Source organism: Cygnus atratus, chromosome 4 (assembly GCF_013377495.2).
Source record: "Cygnus atratus isolate AKBS03 ecotype Queensland, Australia chromosome 4, CAtr_DNAZoo_HiC_assembly, whole genome shotgun sequence".
Lineage (NCBI taxonomy): Eukaryota > Metazoa > Chordata > Aves > Anseriformes > Anatidae > Cygnus > Cygnus atratus.
Window position 1 is genome coordinate 67,963,200 of NC_066365.1, and position 18,214 is coordinate 67,981,413.

Sequence of the window (18,214 nt, forward strand, 5' to 3'; positions counted from 1 at the left end):
CATTTACCCTCCAGAATATTACCAGCCACTTTAAGGCAGAATATGTTTTGGAAACAAACAGAAAAAGCATGTCACTGAAAGTGTTAAATGAAATAACACCACTATTATTTTAAGTGACACAGATTAGAAAATGCTCTCTTAAAAAAGACTTTAACCAAGAGAAAACATTTATCATGTTTAAATATAACCCTGCTCTTACAGTTTGGGAAAGATTGTAGACTATTTAGTAAATAGGATCTCTTTCCAAGGCATCCAAGTATACTCTACTCTCTACTGCAGCACTCAAAATCTTTCTCAGAAGAGGACAAAAGAAAATTTATCCAAAGGTTTGAAAGGAAAATGGTGTAAGCTTTCTTAGTGAAGATCTACTCATGTCAACAAGCTGAAGCAAGATACACAGAACTCCCTGTTCTTTCACCTTGCAAGTATATTAACAACAAAAGCACATTTGTAGATATTTACAGAAGTATCGAGATCTGTGTACAACACTATTCAGAAGCTGTAACACAAAGCTGTGATTCCCTTCGACAGAGCATCAGGTGAACACTGTAAGTGTTGTAAGCTGTGAACTACGAAGCAAGAGCAAAAGGTCTCATCCTGCAAGTCTCTTAGCTTCCACTCTGTATTAGGAATGAGGCCATCTAATTTCATCCATGGAGGTACACAGGAGCAGCTGTTCTGGGATAACTATTCCTGACAGATCCTGGTCTACAGCAACTTTGGAACAATTAGACAGAGCCGGGCCTAACAGGAAAGTATGAAAGTCTGAGAGAAGCCTCAAGTCAAACAGCCAAAATAGGCACAGTTAGAACTCTGAAAATTCCAACAGAACAAGGCAGATTTGTACGGTTCCTAACACTTTAAAAAGAGTATTTCATCGAGGAAAGGAGGTAAACAACTTTCTGAGAATTAGAATACGGGCAGGAATATGTCACAGAATTTCAGCAACACAAGAAATTCTAGACTGAAAAAAATCTGCCTAACTTAGTGGGGAATGACACCATATTCCAGTTTGCTCCTTTAGAAGACCAGGCAAACTGGAAGGACTGACAACCAGAAAATGGAGTGGTTCAGGCCACTTCATAAAGAAAAGAGGAGACATAAGGAGAAGCCAGTGAATTAGGCTGATCTGTAATAGATGGCAACACTAGAAGAAGTTCTGCTGCTACCTTCAGTCAAGGAAAAGATGAAAAGTCACTAGTTGCATTTTATTTGTATACAGAGAAGGAATATGAAAAATGGGACCTGCATTCATAAGCACAAAATTTTGGAGGTTCTTTATACTTCAGGAGGTTCTTTATATATAGAATGCCTTAAGCACCTACTCATTCAACGATTATCTCAGAATTCAAAATTACCTCACTGCAAACAACAACACAAGGCATTGTTTCAAGTATTACCTGATTTGAAGATATGTATTAAGCACATAAGCAGTGTGCCCAGCTCCTGGCAGTAGAAAGTATGCTGCTGCTCATTCATATCCACTTTCAACTGTTTGGTGACAATATCTTCCAGCAGAATACCAACCAGTTGTAATAAGAACCTTGAAAAAAACATGCATACCATCAACAGGAAAACCATCACTACAACGTCTTTCAGAATAAGGTGATGTTTGCCAAGGAAACTCAGTAAATTTAAAACCAAGATAAAAAATCCTTGTGCATTTATCCTAAAGAAAATGCTAAATTAAATACTGTATAACAGGTTGCCCCCAAACAAACAGGATGCTATTGCTATGGACAGATAAGAAATTCAATAATTACATAACAGAACTGTGTTACATACTCATTAGCTGAAGTCATAAGTGATAGCATGCATACAACAGCCCACCTCACTCACACAGCAAACACTGAAAATGACATGGTGTCTTTATAGTGATTTGCAATCAGCTAAAAAAATACACCCTGACAGTTACTGCAGCTCAGCTAAGGGTAGCTCAGTAAGTCACAGGAATTGAGCTGCTGGCAGCCTCATTTATTCACATTTACTCTCTACAACATGGATTCTGTATCAAACCTCCAGCCGGGATTACTGGGTTTATGGGGCAAGGGTTTGGTGGTGACGGGGGGCTACAGGAGTTGACTCTGTGAGAAGAGCTAAAGAGCTGCCCCGTGGTAGAGAAAAGTCAGCTCCAGCCAGCTCCAAAGGGGACCCGCTGCTGACCAGAGCTAAGCCAATGAGCAACACTGGTTGTGCCTCTGTGAGAGCAGACTTAAAATGGAAAACCTGCTATGCAACAGCAGCTGGGAGAGAGGAGTGAGAACCTGCCCTGCAGCCCCCAAGGTCAGTGCACAAAGAGGGCAGGAGGGGCTCCAGGCACAGAGCAGAGGCTCCCCTGCAGCCTGTGGAGAGGCCCCTGGTGGAGCAGGCTGTCCCCCTGCAGCCCACGGGTCCCACATGGAGCAGATCTCCACGCTGCGGCCCATGGAGGAGCCCCCAGTGGAGCAGGTGGATGTGGCCTGGAGGAGGCTGCGGCTCATGGGGAGCCCCCGCAGGAGCAGGCCCCGGCCGGAGCTGCAGCCCGTGGAGAGGAGCCCATGCAGGAGCAGGGGTCTGGGGAGAGCTGCCGCCCATGGGGGACCCGTGCTGGAGCAGTTTGCTCCTCATGGATAACCCCATGGTATGGACCCATATTGAAGCAGTTCTTGAAGAGCTGCTGCCTGTGGGCAGCCCCTGCAAGATCAGTTTGGGAAGGACAGCATCCTGTGGGAGGGACCCAAGGTGGAGCAGGGGCAGAGTGACCGTGAAGGAGCGGCGGGGACTGACCACAACGTCCATTCCCTGTTCCCCTGCACTACTCGGGGGGGAGGAGGTAGAAGAACGTTTATGAGGGGAAGGTGTCTTTAGTTTGCTTTTAGTTCTAACTATTCTAGTCTGCTAGTAATAGGCAATAAATTACATTAATCTCCCTATGCTGGATTGGTTTTGCCCATTACGGTAACTGGTCAGCAACCTCCCTGTCCTTATCTCAACCCTTGAGCCCTTTCCATCATATTTTCTCACACTTTTTCTTTGAGGAGGGGGAGCAAGAGAGTGGTCGTGATGGACCTTAGCTGCCCCGCAGGGTAAAACCACCACACCAAGTTTAAAAAAAAATCAGAACAGAACACCAAAAAAGGATGTCTGCAATAAGCAATGCTTGCTCCTGGCCATAATCATTCCTCGACCTACTCTGGTTGGACATAAGGTCATATTAAGGGAGTCCAGATGCCCCTTTTCCTTCTATCCATCACCCCCACCAGTAGGCTGAATAAGAACCAGAATCTTCTTTTTATCTGCAATTCCATACTTGAGTAAAAAGTTTTTAGTTTCTTAAACAAATAGCTATTTCAAATGCTTCCCACCACATTAAGACATAATTGTCTTAATGACAAACGCTGCGTCAACAGAATACGATCACCATCTCTCCATCTTTCATTTTGCCTAACAGTCATTCTTGGAGAGCTTCAGCATGGGAAGCTAACTAGACAAAGCTAGTTCTTAAAAAGAAGAAAATAAAGAGCAGGATTAACTTAATCAATTTGTATCTATTTGCTGCCAAGATTCTAGTACAGAACACAGGCTTCTGCTGTGGGTATGATTCATCTTTCAGGCCCCACAGAGAGAGGATGGAAAGGATTAAAGTTAAAGCTTGGAGATGATTTTAATAACACCAGGATTCATCCATCGTTATGACTCCAGTAGGTCTTTCACTTGGCTTGAGAAGTGACACTGAAACAGTGCGAAGTCCCTACTAAACTAAAACTAATCTCCTTTCTTTGCTGTTCAACTCGTTATACCCTCCTCCCGTATATCAACTTAAGAGACTTTATTTCCATCAGATATGCAATATATGTGCATGCATAGAACTGTTAATATATTTGTGACTTTTCAGAAATCTTAGTCTTACACTTAAGTTATTCACGACAACATACCTAGAAAATGTCTCTTCAGGCAGATATTTAGCCTGTTTAACCTCAGCACGATCCTCTGGTGTGGATACACTATTTTCTCCACGTCTCAGTCTGTTAATTGCTTGACACGAAATCAAATATGGCGAGAAAGAAAGCTCCTGAATACGGGATAGAACTATGTCTTCTGTGGACTGTGAAATCAGAACTCTAAGGATAGCTAAAATTCCAGAAATCCATAGCTGAACAGTGCTCACTGATGCCTAACAAACAAACCAAACAATGCAGATGGTTAGAGTGAATAAGCTTGACCATTGCCATGAGAACAGCATTTTGAAGACCTGAACACAAGAGCTTTTTGCTGCTTGCTCCATTCTCATGTCTAATTTTATGCGACAGCTAATTAAAATGTTCAACTTCAAAAGTATTCAACACAACATCGGAATATATTCAGCCTTCCTAAAGCAAGTCTCCAAAGAAATTAACAATCTCAACTATCAAAACAGTACTAGTACTTGCATAAGAAAAATGTGATTTACCTAATAAATTGCAATCTAGAATTTAGCATAACTGCATGTATTTTTAGGATCAGGAAGGTAGAGAAACAAAAAGAAGGTAAATAATCCAAAAGCAGAACACTTCTGTATAAAATGCTATAGACAGTAAATCTTGTTAATTCTAATGAATTCCTTCCTAAATTCTGCTTCGGGTACTTCCAATACCACGTTGCAAAATAAGAAATAGAAATACATGCTCTTTCATTTGGCATGAAGGACACAAGATTCCCTCTTCTCTTGAAACAACCACTTTTACTACTACTCTAGAAAAACTTTACGTGTTTTAACAGGTTCCCACTTGCTTACCATTGTTTTAGGGGTAACAAACATACTCCTTAAAAGCATGTCCACAGGGCGAAGGGAAGAAGGAGCCAAAATTTCAAACAAAGTGTTCAATACTCCAAGGGCATCATGAGAATCTATATGCATCTGTAAAAGAAAACCACAAAACTGATTTATAACTACCACCACACGTAAATGCAACACAAAATTATCATTTCATGTTTTAAACATTTCTATAAAAACCTGTACATAATAAGGCTGCCCTTTACAGCACAAAATTTAGAGCAATAATATCTACGAAAAGTAAATGAAAGTTTCATCCCAGGCCTTCCTACATAGGAGGTTTGAGAACACTGACAAAAATCTATCCCACAAAATTCAATATATGTATTGCTTATTTATTTATTTTAGGAAAAATATGCCAGATTCAGAGAATGAGACAAAAAGACTGATTGTCATAAAACTTAAAAACTTTTCTCTTCCCTGCACATCCTAGCAGGCGTATTATAGACAGCAGTGGTGACAGAAATAACTGAATGCTTTGGTCATGAATAAGCTTAAGATGACAACCAGGAGGAAAAAAAAAAAGTCCTAATCATCAGAGAAGCGAATGGCTACAACTGAATTACACTGCAGCAACAGAGGCAGGATTAGTAAGGATCAAGCCTGACTTGATCAGTTTTTTAGTTAAATTATAAAACAATTGATTGCAAAAAGCTAAGGACCGGACTTTATCTGGATGACCCTATCTTGCCAGCCTAATTTGATAGTTGAGCACATGCACAGATTCATACAAAACAAAGGCAACTTCAGTTTGCCAGCATTTCAGCTTCCCTCAAAAACTGCTGTCTAATCCTCCATATAGCCTACTCTTGCCCACCATGCAACCTCCTCATAGGAGGGGAGAATCTGGCATCAAAGACTGAAGAACATATTAAGGGCACAATCTCATTAGTTTTACTTTGTACCCTGGAATTAGAAATAATTACTTCAAACAAAGTTGTACAGTAAGACAAGCATTCTGTTGCTTAGGGAGCAGTACAGACAATCCTTTTCCTTAAGCAAGTAGACTTCTCCCCAGATACAAAGGGTCTATTCCCTATCCTCAATCTACAGTCCATTTCTGGGCTCCGCAGTAAGATACACACACACACACTGGAACAAGCCCAGGAGAAAGCCACACAAATGATTAAGAGCTTGGAGCACCTGTTGTACAAGTGGAGGCTGAGACAGATAAGATTGTTCAGCCTGGAGAAGGCTCAGGGGGATGCTCAGCTGTTCAAATGGGTCCAGAGGACAGCCACAAAGATGATCAAGGGGCTGGAGGAAAAGGCTGAGGTAAAGATGAGGAAAAGGCTGAGGTACTCAATGCCTTCTTTGCCTCAGTCTTTAGCGGCAATACCGGTTGTTCTCTGGATACCCAGTACCCTGAGCTGGTGAAAGGGGATGGGGAGCAGGATGTGGCCCTCGCTATCCATGAGGAACTGTTTGGCGACCTGCTACAGCACTTGGATGTACGCAAGTCGATGGGGCCGGATGGGATCCACCCGAGGGTACTGAGCGAACTGGCGGAGGAGCTGGCCAAGCCACTTTCTATCGTTTATCAGCAGTCCTGGCTATCAGGGGAGGTCCCAGTCGACTGGTGGCTAGCAAATGTGACGCCCATCTACAAGAAGGGCCAGAGGGTAGACCCGGGGAACTACAGGCCTGTTAGTTTGACCTCAGTGCCAGGGAAGCTCATGGAGCAGATTATCTTGAATGTCGTCACGAGGCACTTGCAGGGCAACCAGGCGATCAGGCCCAGTCAGCATGGGTTTATGAAAGGTAGGTCCTGCTTGACGAACCTGATCTCCTTCTATGACCAAGTGACGCGCCTGGTGGATGAGGGGAAGGCTGTGGATGTGGTCTACCTTGACTTCAGTAAGGCTTTTGACACCGTTTCCCACAACATTCTCCTCGAGAAACTGGCTGCTCGTGGCTTGGACTGGCGTACGCTTTGTTGGGTTAAAAACTGGCTGGATGGCTGGGCCCAAAGAGTTGTGGTGAATGGAGTCAAATCCAGTTGGAGGCCGGTTACTAGTGGCATCCCCCAGGGCTCAGTGCTGGGGCCGGTCCTCTTTAATATCTTTATCGATGACCTGGATGAGGGGATCGAGTGCACCCTCAGTAAGTTTGCAGATGACACCAAGTTAGGTGCATGTGTCGATCTCGAGGGAAGGAAGGCTCTGCAGGAGGATCTGGATAGGCTGGACCGATGGGCTGAGGTCAACTGCATGAAGTTCAACAAGGCCAAGTGCTGGGTCCTGCACCTGGGGCACAATGACCCCAAGCAGAGCTACAGGCTGGGAGATGAGTGGCTGGAAAGCTGCCTGGCAGAGAAGGACCTGGGAGTACTGGTTGATAGGCAGCTGAATATGAGCCAGCAGTGTGCTCAGATGGCCAAGAAGGCCAACAGCATCCTGGCCTGTATAAGAAGCAGTGTGGCCAGCAGGTCTAGGGAGGTGATTGTCCCCCTGTACTCAGCTCTGGTGAGGCCGCACCTTGAGTACTGTGTTCAGTTTTGGGCCCCTCGCTACAAGAAGGACATGGAGGTGCTCGAGAGAGTCCAGAGAAGGGCAACGAAGCTGGTGAGGGGTCTGGAGAACAAGTCTTACGAGGAGCGGCTGAGGGAGCTGGGGTTGTTTAGCCTGGAGAAGAGGAGGCTCAGGGGCGACCTTATCACTCTCTATAGGTACCTTAAAGGAGGCTGTAGAGAGGTGGGGGTTGGTCTATTCTCCCACGTGCCTGGTGGCAGGACGAGGGGGAATGGGCTGAAGTTGCGCCAGGGGAGGTTTAGGTTGGATATTAGGAAGAACTTCTTTACTGAAAGGGTTGTTAGGCATTGGAATGGACTGCCCAGGGAAGTGGTTGAGTCGCCATCCCTGGAGGTCTTTAAAAGACGTTTAGATGTAGTCCTTAGTGATATGGTTTAGTGGAGGTCTTGTTAGTGTTAGGACAGAGGTTGGACTAGATGATCTTGGAGGTCTCTTCCAACCTAGACGATTCTGTGATTCTTACAAAGAAAGGCTGAGAGAGCTGGGGCTGTTCGGCCTAGAGAAGAGATGGCTCCAGGGGAACCTCATTGCAGCCTTCCAGTACTTGAAGGAGGCTTATCAGAAACATGGAGAGCAACTCTGCTCAATCAGATAATGACAGAAGGGGGAATGGTTTTAAACTGAAAGAGGGGAGATTCAGGTTAGAAATTAGGAGGAAATGCTTCACTCAGAGAGTGGTGAGGCACTGGACCAGGTTGCCCAGAGAAGTTGTGGATGCCCCATCCCTGGAGGTGCTCAAGGCCAGGCTGGACGAGGCCTGGGCAACCTGATCTAGCAGGTAGCATCCCTGCCTATGGCGGGGGGCTGGAACTAGATAATCTTTGAGGTCCCTTCCAACCTGAGTCATTCTATAATTCTATGATCTTACCAGTGTGTACAAATATCTGGCCAGGGGCAGGAAGACAAGACAAAGCTAGAGTCTTGTGAGTAGTACTCAGTGCCAGGAGGAGAGGAAATGGGCAGAAGTTGAAATACAGGAAACCTCCATTTAAATACAACTCCCTCCCTTCCTCCCTGTATTTTTTTCTCCTTCCTGTGAGGATGCTCAAAACACTGGAAGAGATTGCCCAGTCAGGTAATGGAGGCTCCATCCTTGGAGACTGTCAAAATTTGACTAGACGTGGTCATAAGCAGCCTGCTCCAGACGACCCTGCTTTGAGAAGACAATCTCTAGAAGTCCATTTTAGCCTCAACTATTCTGCAATTCTGACCTATAAACACAGTTTTGGGTGATGTTATTTCATTCTCCTCACTAGAAAAAATGCAGTTAGACCCACTGCAGTTATGAAAAAAACAGGAGAATCTTCACATCAGGAAGCGCTCTGAGCAAGACACAATTGTGTACATAAGAAAAATAGAATGAGCTTTATCTGGGAACACCCTAGAAGATACCGCACATACTTTGTGTATTTAAAATATGACCTGCGTCACTTCAAAGGCTTAGTTTACCCTACAGTAATTATTTTTCCAGATATGGTGGCTACACCTTAAAGAAAATATAGAAATCCCATTACCCAAAGCCATTATTACAATAATTTGTTATAGTAATTATTATAGATGTTTATAAATTAAAAATGCACATAGCAACCTGTTGTTTTGCAAGCATTGGGAGAATAATGTCAGCTATTTGCCGGGACAATCTTTTCCATTTGTCTTCATTTTCTTTATGACACTGCTGCAACACTAAGATGAACATTTCCAGCACCTGAGGAAAGTCCAAAAGAATGCAAGTAAACACCCATACTATCAGGAAACATTCAAGTAATACTGCAATGGGAAAAAAAAATTACCACTTCATGCATTTGCCAAAAAGCAACAAGAAAAGAAAATCCACATGAGAAGCCATACAGTATTTTAAAATTCCATTTTCGGGTTAAAAGTTTGTTCTTAGTTGTGACTTTTTTTTATTATTGTTATTTCTTATTTTTAAAGATTTTTTCAGTTACTTTTAGAAACCAGAAATAAAATGCTTTCTTGGTCCTTCTTAAACTGCATTTGTCAAAACACTAGTCAATGGGAAAAAAAGATAGAATATCTGAGTGCTGCTGAGTTCATTTTCCCATATGTATACTCTTTCTTATAAAGCTCATTCACCTGGGATACATCGCTTTTTTATACATCATGTAAAAGTTTATAAAAGAGTCTTTAATGGAGGACACCAACAGCAAGGATCATGTTCAGTAGCTGAATGTGTTACTGACTTGAGGGTTATGGAGACCGTACTTTCCAGGATAGTCAGGTCAAAGACATTAGCAGGCAGGAAGGTTAATATATGGACTGGGAAGTGGGAAAGAAGCTGGTTCTGAAAACTAGTTAGATGGAGCACTTCTAAAGGAAAGTCAAGCAGTTCAGAATGAGAAACAGACAATCAAAAAATAAACAAAAAAATCACCAGACAACTTTCTTCCCAAAGAGCTTTCTCATGAGAAAGGAGATAGAAGCAATTCTGGGTCGAATTACTTTAACTCTCCATTCTCCAGCTCCATGGATGGTAGCTACAGTTGTAAAAGAAAAAATAAAAGATAAAGGTTGCAGTTCTTGGAGCTTCTCAAGTTACAGGAACACCACTGCAGAATGTCCCTGACATAGCCGAACAATAGAACTGCCTGGGGTTAGCTTATATACACTGCATGAGCAAAAAAGGACAGAAGAACTACAAAAGGGATGGTGTGGGATGAAGAGCAATGCATGGGTGGTCTTTAATAGGTTAAGTGTGTCAGAAGAGGATCTGCTAGCAATTACAGTACCTTATGTAACACAAAGTTATTCACTATTTTACATCATGTGTCTAGAGTGTCATTTCATACAGTTACATTAGTCATTTTATGATTATAAAACTACAAATTCAAAAGAAAATGTGGATACACAAAATGATTCCAATCTGAACATGCAGTTCTAAGAAATTATTTTGACAAGATGTACTGTCTTTTTTCCAGCTATTCTCAGAAAATGCATTGCTTACATTAGCATACGCTAGAATTGCATTTTCACATGATGAAAGGAGAAGCATGTTAAGCTTGTTAATCACCTGAAAAAGCAATAAGCTCCCATGTTAATTATGTCACTTCTCTTAAAATTACCTTTATGTTTTTCTTTCAAACAAAGTGTGTTGATGAAAGTCATTCTTACACTCCTACACGATATAAACATGTTTTCCATATCTGTGAGATCTGGGGCAAAGGGGTAATTGATAACCGTGTAGCTACCATTCTCATTACCTTATTCAAATAGTTTTTTGAAATGTTATTGAAGTTATTGCTATTGCACAGCAATACTTAAATTATTTCTAAACAGCACGTTACCTCTTCCACTTCCCCCCAATTCTTTTGAGTTTCTTGGTTCCTAATTTATTACAACTCTTCTCTTAACCTTCTGTTTAGTCAATCTGCAACACAACCACAATCAGGATCCTTACTGAAGCTTTTCAATACTTTGTTACCTAGGCTAGCCTATAAGGTGCAACAGACACATTACTTAACTTGCAATAACTGATTTGTACTGCAGAAGCTTTCCCCTACCACCAAAATCTTTGAACGCTCTGCATATACAGAAAGATCACACACAGAGGCCAGATATTCAAGATTTGTGTAGAAAATTATTAATATTGCCTGAAGCATTTTTAGCAGTCAATGTTACCCTTTTACAGAGCATAAACAGGAACACTGTCCTCTTTTACCTGATGATACTGAATAAGTCTCAGCAGCATCGACACTACCACCTCCTTTTGTGTTTCCAACTCTTTTCCAGCATCAGCTTTATTCGTCCCTCTTAACACAAAGAGATCGTGAACGATGGGCTGCAGAGCTGGTATTGCTATAACGACAAGTTTTTGTTTGTTTTAACATGAGACAAGTCATTCTTGAACATTATTTTCTTGTTCTAACAATTCAGCTACTAAAAGAAAACTGCTCTTTTTGTTTAAATATTTTTCCCATCCCTGGAAAGAAAAACTTCCCACACATAGATGTCTATCTTTTACTTCTAGTAGAACAAAGTTTATATTATGTACACACTTGTTCCTTCTCACAGAGCTAAACGATACTTTTCAAAAAAGTTCCTCAGCAGAATCACCAGCAAGTACAGGACAGATGCTTCTACTTAAAGGCTCAAAGTGGAGAGACCAGAGAGGGGACTAAATGTCAACATCAAAGCCTTTAAAATACTGCTGCATTGTGGACTAATGTTAACAGGGTACAATAAAATTCATGGAAAAATTAAATGAAACTTATTTAAGGTATTAAAAATTTATAAGCTAGTGTTTTCTGGAACAATTGTTATGATGCCACTTTTCTATACCTTAGAACAGCAGTTATACTTTATTGCTGAACTATCACTCTCACTTTTTTTTTTTTTTTTTTTTTTAAGTTACCATGTGTAACAGCTTTCCTCCCGCTGGCCATGATTCCATCACACAGCTGAATGATCTTAGGAATTCCAATTATCTGTTTGGAATGATACCGCTCGTAAGACAGCAACACCAGAAAAAAAAAGATATTAGGAATAATTGCTTCAGACTCCCTGAAAACAGAAAAAAACAAAAATGTCAAGTTTGAATTGCACAACTCTGTTCAGTAGAAATGAACCTGTTTCCACTATTTATTTATTTTTTTTTTAAAGAATGCATTCTTCTGCTTTCATACAGTGTTTTGTAATTCGTGCCCCATCCTTTACTACCATTTTCTCAAGGGATTTCATTTCTTTCAACTTCTGACCATTGCTCACAGTTACTAACATTATAACATATTATTTAATGTACATGACGCAAAGTAATATTTCTGTAGGAGACCCCACAGAGCAAAACAAAATTATCCTTTCATACAAATTCAAGTGTGAGAAAAACAGAAATAGCTGACAAAAATTCCATCGCATTGCTTATGATGTGTTAGGTACTATAAAATACATAGCAGTTGCTCAGAATACAAAATGGATTCACACTGAATCCACAATAGCTCTCCCTTCAGCAGCTGAATCCTAACAAGAGTTGATTCCTCAACGTAAACCTTTGGTGGATTTCCCAGAGAAATAGTTTTAAAATACAATTTGAGAAACAGCACAACACAGTTTAATTCTACTTATGTCCAACTTTCCAACTTGTTCAACCACAGGGAACCTAAATCTTCTGAAAGGGCTACCATTAGATCCAGAAAATATACAAACACGTTGCCTGATATGTAACACTCCCTTCCTCATAAATAAAAAAAATAGCAAAACTAATCCCTACATGCTTCAGAATAAGACAATAGTAAACTCTCACTTGTTCAAAGGATCTTTGCTAATTTCATACCTGAACTGTCCGACTTCAATGTACTCAAACTGCTTTAGCACAAATCCAATGAACACCTGAAGAGAGAATAAAGCATTAAAAAAAAGTACACAACAGAAACATTAATTACCATCCGAAATTGTTTTGACAGAATTACAAAAGTCTGTGTTTCAGAAGGTGACAAAGAAAAGACATGCACTGAAAATCATTTATACTTATAGCTCACTCTGATATGTTATGGAGCATTCCCTCTAGAGTTACAGAAGGTCTTGAGAATCTTGATGTTGTAGCTTATTATAGTTTGCATGAATTTATGTTGTATTTTAGCAGTAAATGTGTCTACATATTTAATAATATAACTTCCTTTCTTGCTCACGTAACGTGCTATATGAGGCATTACAGCCAAGAAGCCAAGAATCAATCAAAAAGCCTAACTCAGATCCAATATAAAATCCCCAGTATTCATGTGCTGAAAAGATTTACTGCGTATCAATTTACAGGAAAGTCAACAGTTGCATCTTGTGGTTTATAAACCTGAAAATACTGTAGCGAATAAAACACTTAAATTTTGTTACAGATTTACTTTTTATATGGACAACCACACAGACTACTGAATTTGCCACCAGCTTCCCCCTTGCCATTAAAATTGAATGCTTGTCAACCACAATGCTCACTACCAGCCATGCTTAAGTCCATACTCTTTAATTTAGAAGGGTATTTGTTTTCTGATTGTAAATACAATACTGGTTGTATTGTGCACATCATCTTATTCCTAAAGTCAATCTGATGAACAGTTCTTAAACAGTTGTTGCAGAGTTTAAGTAATGATATGCAACAGGAAACCAAGAATCCAAAGTTCCTTGTGTTTGGTGGGGGAACTGAGTCTCACCCTCCTTTTTGTCTCTGTTTTCAGCTATATTGCAATGAGTGGATTGTGGTAAATATATTTGCTGTAAATATTTAGCCTGCTAGTGAGACCTTGTATCACAAATTTGCAGAAATAACAAGGTACCAACCTGATCTGAATCCAGAAGACAGTAGTTAACTCGTAGCTGAACCAGTTGAGCAAGCAAGTCTAAAACTTGTCTCTGCAGCTGTACCGATGTTGTCGTAGTGTATTGTTTCAATGCTTTTATGACAAGGGGTTCAAATAAACGAATGTGATTGTGAATAGCATTCTGTAACAGAAAGATTTTAAAGTAATCTAACATCTGCACAGGTCTCATTCAAAAAGAAATTACTTTTTAAAAGGAGGAAAAGTTTTAAATGTAACATACACGTCTTTTAAAAGGACTATAAAAATATGAGTACCTTATCAGCACGGTGTTTTGCTGCACTGCTAATGCTAGTTTTCAGCTGCGTAGAAACTTTCTGCAGCACATCAAACCATCTGTGATGAAAAACAACAAAAAAACATACTCTAAGAAAATGGAGGTATAAACAAGCAGTCTTAGAAGCATATTCTTTTACCTGATGCCAGCTTTCATGTACTTGACTGCTTCAAGCATCTTAGTAAAAGGAAAGAGCACTAGAAACAACCTACAATACACTTTGTTCAGACAATGTAGATCTGTGGACAATACACATCTTGTAAAGACAGAATTTCTGGTGTCATTTGGTCATTATTCTGCCTTTCCTTTAAGGCTATTGACTATTTGCTACAATTAGCAAATTAATGAAATATTTGCATTCAAAACTACTTTTTTTAAAAAAAGCATAATAATTTTAAGTGATATCCATTTTAATGCTTCAACTTTGATTTTGAAAACACAGTAGTGATTAATCAATAGTGCTATATTTGGGACTCTAATACCAAGAAAAATACTTTTCTCAAATCTACAATAAATAATACACAATACTGTAATTGCAAGTTACTTAGCTCCGTTATGATACTTGCATTTAGGAAAAACAATAAAAAGATTCTATTCTAGTTCAAGTCAACGTTATATCGTAAGAGAATACATAAGAGAAGTTACCCTGAAGCATCGTGTTCTTGCTCAGCCTGAACCATGTTCCTCAGACTAGCATCAGCAAGCGCCTGTGTAAAATGTGTATACGGTGCCATGAAGCAATAGTGATAGAGACCAGGTCTCAGATTGGAAGAACCTAAGCGCTGAGCTTTGCCTTGAGCTTTGCTCGTGTTTGAAGACAAGCCATCACACTGAGAAGCCAGATTTGTCCCAAATAATGTTTTCAGTAACTAGAGAAGAAAATTGGGGAAAAAAAATTAATGTTTTCAGACTTCACAAAACTTGACTCCTCATCCTCCCAAAGAACAAAAGAGGGTAAGTCATCACAAACAAAGTATAAACTGAGGGTCATGTAGTCAAATACAAGACAACAGAAAAAAAGCTGGGAGAATTAAAGAAACAATCCACACTTCAGCCAAAAAGATATGGGAATGCTTCAGTTGCAAAAATGATCTGTGACAACTCACAGCAGTCTACTAAAGCTGTCCTCCCACCAAAACGAAACTTCTGTGTCTTGAAGACAGATGCTTAACCAGACAGAAGCCTGCAAGAAACCTATCAGTAAAACAGTCCTTTGCTTTCCAGGTCTTATCATACAGTTAACTAGCTACAGAACACACTTGGGAAGGTAGGAAACAAACCTGTTTTCTTAGCCTTCAAGTAATTATTTGAGTTGGAAGCAGTTCAAGAAACTAGTTATTCAGACAGTATCAAGTTTCAGAATAAATCATAAAAATTAAACACACTGTTTGCTCTACCTGTGACACAATTTCCTAACACTGCTTCCCTAAAAAGAATGGTCATAATCGGTATCTAATTGATATGCACAGGACATGAGGGTTAGTCTTACAACACAAAAAAATTACCTCCTTACCTGCTGTACACAAACTGTGGCCATAGTTGGTTCTCTGTTGAAACATGATTTCAGATATCCCAAAATTTCTTCCACACACTAGAAAAGCAGAAAAATAAGTCACTTAATTGCATTTTTCTTAAATATATAAAAGCATTAATATGATAACTGGACAATAGCACTTTTTTATGTTTACTGTGTAAGAGCTACACTAATTTAAGGGATACGGTGAAAATAGGTAAAGAAATACGAACGCAAGATTTGCCTTGAATGCCTTGAAATAACACAATGTGTACCACCACAGTCGAGGAGACAAAATACCAAGACACAAGAAAGGAAGGAGAATGGCTGCCTTCTAACATCTTGCAAATTTAACATGAGTATATTTAGATGCATTGATACAGTGAGAATGACTGAAGGGAAATCATTTTGGTGGGAAAAATCTTCACATGAAATATAAACAGTAGAAAATTATTCCTGTTTTCAAAAGCAGCAATGTAACCCTGAAAATCTGCTTTAGTATTTTACACCCAACCTGGCAACACAACTAGGACTACTGTCTCAACAATTTTTAAATTCATCATACCTGTTTTTTCCTGGTAAGGACCACAAATATTGGACAACTTAATGGCAAATAAACAAGCAAAAACCAAACACATCTCGTACCTTTCCAATGTCTTGAAGAGTTGCAAGTTCCAAGATCTGTGACAGAACATCTAAGGCAGACCTCAAGAAGCATCCAAACTTTTCATTACTGTTTTGGAGATCCAAAGTAACCTGGTCACAGAAGTAAAACAATCTTTTTCTTAATAGTTACTAGAAAAGGAGATAGAAATTGCAGAAAGAAACAAGTACTGAGACGAAATGGTCTTCTGTCTAAAATTTTGGTGTATTTCATCAACACCACTGACAAATTCCCTCATGAATTGCTGGAATGGCAGGACTTCATTTTGACTGAAAATAAAAATGGATCTTCTAGCTTAAGGCAGTTGCAGTAGGAAGGTCTAGGATATTGACAAGTAATGGACGAGAGATAATGTATTTCTCAGAAACACAGTAAGAATACATCCCCCCTGAAGTGTACAAATCAGAACACTAAGCCCTCATGGAATGCATCTTTTATTACCTGCACTAATGAGGAAAAAAAAAAAAAAACCTTACCCATCCTGGAAAAAACTGTTGGAAAAATAAGACATTGTGATCCATTTGGCACTACCAAGCCAGTGAAGGATCACTTAGTATGAGCAGTAGTGACAGCAGAGAACCAAGCAATATGGTGACAATGCCAATCGGTTTTCGGGTGTTTTTTGGTGGTAGGTTTTTTTAATTTGATTCTGTTTTAGGAGATGAATACACTGCTTACACAATCAGGCAAATGAGATCCTCAATACAACACAAACTTTGGACAGTCTGAGCTTCTCAGAGGTTAATCTCGTGGTACAGTTTAAGTCCATGGAAACATTCTACCTGGTTTTTTTTTTTTTTTTTAATTTGCTAACAGAACAGGTAGGGTTACTGCCTCAGCAGAGCCATTTTTAAAGGAAACAAAGTGATTACCCAACTACATTTTATTCAACCAAGTGATGTCATACAGTACCTTATAATTAGCATGAGTCGCTTTCAAGACATCATATAACTTCAGATATGATGGAAGATGATAAAAGCTTCCTACTGAAGATGATTTACTTGTTGGAACAGGCCCACTAGCATCAGTTTGCCTAGTAGCTTAAAAGATACATAATATATTAACACAGTATTTTTTCTACAGTGCTCATGACATGTAATTCAATATTATTTTACATACCCAATTTTCAGATAAAACGTCCAAATTAACAGCAGAAATTTTTCGATCTGAATGCACATTTTAAAATTGCAAAAACACACTGTACAACTAGAAAGTGTACTAGCATTCTAAAAAAACATCCTATGAGGCAATTTTACGCTGAGAGCTTATTGCTGAAGACCAAGTACAATTTACAGAAGAGAATTAACACCTATTTCCTTCATTCATAAGTAAGAAAAAGAAAAAATGTGAAGCTTCATAATCTTGTTTCCAAGAGCAACATGAGCTGCTCCTGTCAAAAACCACAAAGCAACTTTAACTTCTTTAACTGTAACGCATGCAAAAATTACTTCACAGTCAATAGGTGAGTGGATTCAGAAAAAAAAAAGCGAGGAAAAAGATTCAGAACCAACCTGCTCTAAACGGTACAGTCACTTTTCATTTAAAAGCACACACAAAGATCTACCCCCACCATAGCTGCCTTTCCTGCAATTCAATACTGAAAAGAACTTGAACTTTGGGACAGTACTGACGTAACTGCAAGTAAGCCAGTCAGCCTTTTGATCTAGAATTTCAAAAAACAAGTTACTTGATTCTTTCTACTCTCTATGGTGTAACTATACTCCTATTAACCCTCCCACCTCCTGTCCCCATGTAAGTATGTGTACCTACCTGGACTAGTTTCACCACCCTTCTTAGGGCTCATTGGCACAGAAGCCTGCTCTACAGGCTCCCTCTCCTTCCCCTTCCTCCGAATTGGACTAAGAGAAGGTGGGTTTGTGAGAGAAGGTAATGCTGCCTAGAATTAAAATAAGTTTTGTTAATTTTGTATGTAAAAGTAGCTTTTCTTCTATAGAAATACAAGCATATTCACTTTCTTTAAAGTCCTCTTTATTTGACTGTCGATTAAATCAAAATGTCTCCGCTTTTAGGTTTATGACATGGATTTCCTTGGTGAAAAGGAAGAATAATATATTCTCTAATTTTCTTCTCAACTTTAGCATAAGCCAGATAGAAATGGG

At 39.7% G+C, this 18,214-nt stretch overlaps 1 protein-coding gene across 2 annotated transcripts in view; it reads right to left on the bottom strand.

Annotated features, from left to right (window-relative positions):
- HTT (huntingtin) overlaps window positions 1-18,214 on the bottom strand; it is an 85,625-nt gene that overhangs the window by 31,981 nt on the left and 35,430 nt on the right. For both annotated transcript variants that reach the window (XM_035547341.2, XM_035547340.2), the window contains exons 27-40: window positions 17,865-17,991; window positions 17,007-17,134; window positions 16,076-16,186; window positions 15,431-15,508; window positions 14,563-14,786; window positions 13,898-13,976; window positions 13,603-13,764; window positions 12,608-12,663; window positions 11,693-11,841; window positions 11,000-11,136; window positions 8,912-9,028; window positions 4,754-4,876; window positions 3,915-4,153; window positions 1,401-1,543 (exon numbers count right to left, since the gene is read on the bottom strand). In XM_035547341.2, the coding sequence (XP_035403234.1) occupies window positions 1,401-1,543; window positions 3,915-4,153; window positions 4,754-4,876; window positions 8,912-9,028; window positions 11,000-11,136; window positions 11,693-11,841; window positions 12,608-12,663; window positions 13,603-13,764; window positions 13,898-13,976; window positions 14,563-14,786; window positions 15,431-15,508; window positions 16,076-16,186; window positions 17,007-17,134; window positions 17,865-17,991 (1,873 nt within the window). The remainder of the gene's footprint in view (window positions 1-1,400; window positions 1,544-3,914; window positions 4,154-4,753; window positions 4,877-8,911; window positions 9,029-10,999; window positions 11,137-11,692; window positions 11,842-12,607; window positions 12,664-13,602; window positions 13,765-13,897; window positions 13,977-14,562; window positions 14,787-15,430; window positions 15,509-16,075; window positions 16,187-17,006; window positions 17,135-17,864; window positions 17,992-18,214) is intronic.